The sequence below is a fragment of the Choloepus didactylus genome, chromosome 6 (assembly GCF_015220235.1).
Source record: "Choloepus didactylus isolate mChoDid1 chromosome 6, mChoDid1.pri, whole genome shotgun sequence".
NCBI classification, from domain to species: Eukaryota; Metazoa; Chordata; class Mammalia; order Pilosa; family Megalonychidae; genus Choloepus; species Choloepus didactylus.
In genome coordinates, this window is record NC_051312.1 from 125,015,640 (window position 1) to 125,021,639 (window position 6,000).

The 6,000-nt window shown below is 37.1% G+C and overlaps 1 protein-coding gene across 1 annotated transcript in view; it reads left to right on the forward strand.

The window, feature by feature from the left end:
• The window catches only part of DDX10 (DEAD-box helicase 10), a 350,279-nt gene extending 345,513 nt beyond the window's left edge, over positions 1-4,766 (forward strand). Inside the window, 1 exon segment of the mRNA XM_037841350.1 lies at positions 4,374-4,766. Coding sequence (XP_037697278.1) covers positions 4,374-4,551 — 178 coding nt within the window. The 3' untranslated portion in view covers positions 4,552-4,766.
• Positions 4,767-6,000: the final 1,234 nt, after the last annotated feature.

A 6,000-nucleotide genomic window follows, 5' to 3' on the forward strand; every position in this document is an offset into this window, starting at 1 on the left:
GGATAGGAATTCAGACAAAGAATATCATTTTTCATAGCGAGGTTTGGGGTGGATACCCTTCTTGGAAGATGAGGAATTTGAGATGGTCCTGAAGTGCCAGGAAGGTTACTGGAGTGGGGCAGTGCCACACTCAGAGAGCAGCATAGGTTGGTAAGCACATGAAGTATCCACTGACCTCATGAGAGAGGAGCACACAAGAGAAGTGCAGGAAAGAGGGACTGGGAGAGAAAGCTGATGTGTGCATGTTAACTCCAGGTTTTCTTCCCTTTCTTTAGTTTCTCATTAACTTAACATGGCCTGCTGCACTCTTATTCTCAGTGACTGCATCTACAAGTACATGTTGGGGAAATAGAATGAAAATACCCTAATCTCCTGCCTACCCAGAAAACCTCTTCACAAAGATAGAAGAGGAAGAAAAACTGTTTTGTTACTGAAGAAGCATTAAACCAGCATGTGATGGTTTACAGGCAGTCTGCTAAAGAAATTGTGAAGACAGAAAGAAATCTGATCCTTTAAAGTAGCCAGGTATCTATAACCCTTTACATACACATTTTCATACACATTTTCAAGATAAACACTAACTAGTCCTCAAGCAAGAGGAGGTGACAGTACCATTTGTCACACAATTCATCCTAAGTCCACCTGATAATTGAAGAAGCCGCCTTTAATTGCCTTTATCCAAAGGAGTGCAACTTGGAACTAGGCACCTGCCGAAGTTAGGCTTCCACAGAAACCGAGAAAAAGGGGGTGCTGTTTTCTTTGTTGGTTTTATTTCAAAGAGATGGCTCCCAGCTCCTTAAGAAAAAGATTCCTGGGTTGTAAAACTGGCAAGAGCTACTTCACCTTTCATACATATTTACATATATCTCAAAGGGTCAGAGAAAGAATTCACAATGGATTTTCCAAAGTAAATGCTCTAAGAAAGGGGGGGGGGGGTTCCTTCCCTTTTTGCACTATGGAAAATAGTTTTTATTTCTTTTGCAATTTGTGTTTATTCTTATGCACTTAAAAAATAAAATGTTAAAATCAGGAAATCAAACCTATGGAAAATTTAATGCAATTCCTGGGACAATTTTGAGGTTGGGTTCAGACAATTTAGAAATTAAGGACATTGTATTCAATTTAAAATTCAGTTAATATATTTTTTTAAGACTTATTGAAGTTGAATTCCAATGTTGTATCTATTTTTTCTAATTAGAAATGAATAAATGATTTGTTTGGCTTAGATGCTTACTTTGGATATCATAACAAGCTTTTGTTTACCTATTTTCACTAAAATTTTAAAATTTTTCAAGTAGAATTTCCCTGTCAAAGTAAGTTGATTACAGACTATGTTATATTTTTCCATGCATTTTATTGTATGATTAGTTCTTTAAATGACATACCAGGCATTACTAATTAAGTCTCTATATTACTTGGGTTATTGAAAGATTGGTAGCTGTGAATTCTTTTGCTTTGGTTGTTTTGTTTTTACAGCAAAAGTGGGGCTGTTAGTACTCTGAGCATGCTTTTGCTTTTTAAGATGTGCTTTCTCAGCCAATATGTTTTGCTCTCTTAATGTTGAACAGTAATACAGTCATCTTTGACACTGCCTCATAAATTTGAAGAATGTGAAAAGAGTTCAGCACTTTAAGACCCACAGAAATAGTGATATAGAGATGAAATGCAGAGCTTGGACTCAGGCTGCCATTTCTTAGGCCATTTCCTAGCTGTCAGTCATGCTGTGAGCCGCCTCACCTCCTTCAATTCACTGGAGTACCCTTATTTCATGGAGAAAACTCATAGGTGTTATACTCTGTTTCCAACCTGAATTGCATTTTTGTTCTTATGGCAGACCTGTACCTTAACGTTCCACCATCTATGTGGTAAACTGCACCAGTGATGTGCTGCTGTGGAACATCTATTAGGACTCTTGTTTGAAAGGTGCAAGAGCCCCTCCCAGTACTTCCAGAGAATGATTTAAGAACCAAGAAACTAGAACTCAGTATGGCATCATGTTAGCCTTACAGATCATAAAGAAGTCCCAGTCCTTAATTGTCTCCAGTAAGTTCCCAGAGAACATTAACTAGACGGGGTCAGAACCCTTCTGCCTAATTCATCAGGATATAAACAACATACAAGCTTCTAGTGCCACACCATGTGCAAAAGGGTTTTTCTGAAGAGATCAGATTGTGGCCATATTTTGCTTTTTGCATGCCAGTTGCTTTCTAGGTTCATTATATTATCACATTTTGATGAGTTACCTATAGAATACCCTTACTATTGCCTAATAATTGATTTGTTATACAAATGACCATTAATTTGCTATTTAAAGTAGTGTATAGAATGCCTTTCTCGAATGTGAAATGGTCCACAAAGCAGCAATGCTGCTAATTGTGAAAATATTTGGGCTACATAAATTTCCCATTTTCCTTTTATTATCTGAACCATCTATTTACTGCAGGGAATACAATGTGCAGGAACACATTAACAAAGGATGCATTAGTAGAGCCCACTAATAAGGCTGTTTCTGATGAGCTGAAACTCCAGCTATAGGCAGGACAAAAATCAGCATTACCTTTTATCAGATAAATCATGGCACTCCAGCCCAGTGGAATTGGCACAAGGCTGTCCAACTCAGAAAAAGATTAGAACTCAATACATTACTTTTTTTTTTTTTGAAGTCCACTTCCCATTAAACATTATTTTAATCCTGTGCTGGTCAAATACCCATCAGAGAGAACTCTTTCATGTTCGTCTCTCTAAGCATCCTTTTAAAATGCAGTTATTTGTGGATTTAAATAACCTCATGGTATCATTTAGTTTGTCTTTCCTCCAATGGTGAGAGAGAAGGGCTGAGTCAGAGCCTTGGGCACTTCTGGGAGTTGAAGGGGATTTATTATACAATTTTGCTTCGAGCTGGTTATAAATGGATATGCTGATTAGGCTCATTCTCTTTGCCGTCTTCTTAAAGACTGATAGAGCCAATGGGAAGTTGGGCAGTTTGTTCTTTTTTGGAATACATCATATGTTTGGATTGTAATGTAGTATCTCTAAATTTTTTGCTGATTATTACAAAAAGTCAATGTAAGAATTTATTTGAAAAGGAGTAGTTTATAGGCAGAAAGGAAACTAACGTATTAAGCACTACTATGTGTTCATTTAAATAATTCATTTAATTCCCACAATTCTGCTAATAAATTATAAGATTTCTGCCTTTACAGATAAGGAAACTGGGGTCTAGAAATGCTAGTTGCCTGGCCATGGTCTGATGATCTATCAACACCACAGCTGGTGCTCTTTTCATAGCTAATTCTTTCAGTCACTGTCACCTGAATGTTGACCAAAATGAGTCAACTCAAATTGCTTTCAGTAACCTGGCTTTGTGGTGGGTTTACCGTCATTCAGTTCTAGGTCTGAATCCCAAGTGTGTAACTTGAGTCGTCTTTTATTGTCTCTTAATGTCATTGTATAAAAAGGCCAGTGCTCCTCACACCAAGAGTTTTCATGAAGATTAAATTGTGTAATCTATGTAAAGCAGGAAGCACAGTGCCAGACCCTTAGTAAGCCCTTAATAAATTATAGCTATTGCCATTGCTAGTGGATAGATTTTTAATGTTTTATTCTTGGATCTAATAATTGGCATGTCTTTGAACATGATGATGATGTTTCAAAATGCTTTCAGTATGTTGTTTTGCTTTTTTTTCTGTTTTTAATGTATCAAATGATGCCCTCTACCTTCAGAAATTAGCTTTGCTTTTAGAGTCTATGCCTTGGGTATATGCAAAATACTGCAATAATGCTTATGTTTAGGTAAGACTTTATATATGTGTGTTAGATACAGATTTTTAAATGGGGGAAATTTATTTGAACTCTTAACAGTTCGTAATCTAGCATTTCAAGTTTTATTTTACTCACGATTATATCACGACTGAATACCATAGTTATTAGAATCAGTAACTGGTATCCTGATATCTCTTAGCCAGGAGACTAGTACCTAAAAGATAACCTAATTTTCAATAGGGATGGCTTGATTTTGTAGGATGAGCACAGACTGGAGCCAGCATGTCTTTGAGGTTTCTCAGTGTCCTCAAATTGGGCATAATATATCCATAGTTTCCTGGAATTATTGTGAAGATCAAATGACACAATGTGTGCAAAATACCCTGCACTGTGCCTGGTACCTGACAGGCCCTTTCTCCCCATCCGTTAATGTGAAAGTATTTATAACACAAATACCCTGATGTTGTTATGGTTTCTTTCCTTCTTTGAATAATATTGCTTTTACAAACTACCTGTTATTAATCATTTTGTCCTATTTTCTTTGTTTGATTTCATAATGATGAATTTAATTATTTGTCTCAAAAATAAACCATTGGATTTATTCCCACCAGTGATCCCAAGAAGAAGCAGGGAATGAGGAAAAGGAACAACAGTGAAGTGGAAGACGCAGGACCAACAAGTCGTAATAGAAAGAAGGCCAAGTGGGAAACCTTAGAGCCTTTGGATACAGGCCTATCATTAGCAGAGGATGAAGAGCTGGTGTTACATCTGCTCAAAAGTCAAAGCTAAATACTCCCTGCTCTTGTCATCTCCTTGAAACCCTTGGTCATGATTATATGAGCAAGAAGTTGAGGAACAGTTGGCTTGGATGAGTCCCATGTCCAAAGGACCCATTCTCTAGACAGAAGTGATCATAGATCTAAGCCCTTTTCACAAAATGTGCTTATCTCCCCATCACAGAGCATACTCAGAGTGAGGGAGGCTTATAAAATTTCCTCATCCCATTTTCCAGCATGTGTTGTTAGACTTTTTCCATGGCTCCCTACACCTTGTCATTGGAAATGCTTCCTTTGTTTTGCTTTCAAGTTCTTGTTCTATTGTTAGAATTTCCTGTCTTGCTTACCAAACAGAAGTGTCTATGTACTGTTAAAATTGCTCACAATTTTCATGTATTTAATATCTCCAAAGAGACAGAGTATGGTGGACTAGCCCTGAGAAAGAATTGAGTATTTTTGAATTGAGAAGATCAATAATAAACATATTTCCTATAAAATAAAATATGAATGTTTTCATTGTGTCTGTTAATAGAATAGCACCTTCAAGGGAAAGTTCTTAGGATTAAAATCCTTGGCCAATACCCAAAACAGGGAATTTTTCATATTCTTAAGTTAACCCTTTCAAAAACATCATTTAACGTACACTTGCAGATTTGCTAACAATCATTAGAAGTCCTGAAGCTGAAGACTATGTGATCTAAAACCCAGTCTTTTACTTAGCACGTATTAGCTGTAGGTCATCAACAGGTACCACAGATCCCCGCCCAGAGCCAGTTCCTGATAACAAGTGAAAAGCAAAACAAGACCAATTCTCTTTTATGTTACAAATAACTGTCACATTTTTCAGAGGAAAAGAATATAATGAAGAAATCTGGGTCCTTGCATGAAACAACTGAGTTTATCATAGATCTGATACTCTATCATTTTATTCTCTCCCTTTCCTACTTTCCACTCTATGCACCATGCACAACAAACAAAAATAATTTTCAGTAATGGATGCAAATCAAATGTGAATCCAAAGAAAGTGAATGACAGTGATACACCTGGATATCCCATAAACACTTACAACTCAACCTTTCTAATTTCTCAAAAAGTTTCTCTTCCTCCTGTATTCAGTATCGTCAATAGTGGCACAAACGTTCATTCTATCATCAAAATGAGAAACTTGACGTTTTCTCGGCTTCTCTCTTTCCTCACTCTTCACTTTATTTGTTCTATTGATTCCTCTGCTGTAATGACTCTCATTCATTTTCTCCTCTCCATTATCACAGCTTCTGCCTTCAGGGAGTTCAGACTCTCATTATAAGCTACCAAATCACTGTACTAATCTCCTGGCTGGTCACTGTGCTTCCAAGCTCCCGTTCTCTAGCCCAACCTTCCCACAGCTGTCAAAATTATCTTAACACGTAGATGGGAACATATGCCTCCCCGGCTGTTTTCTTCTGTTGTTGCGCTTATCATG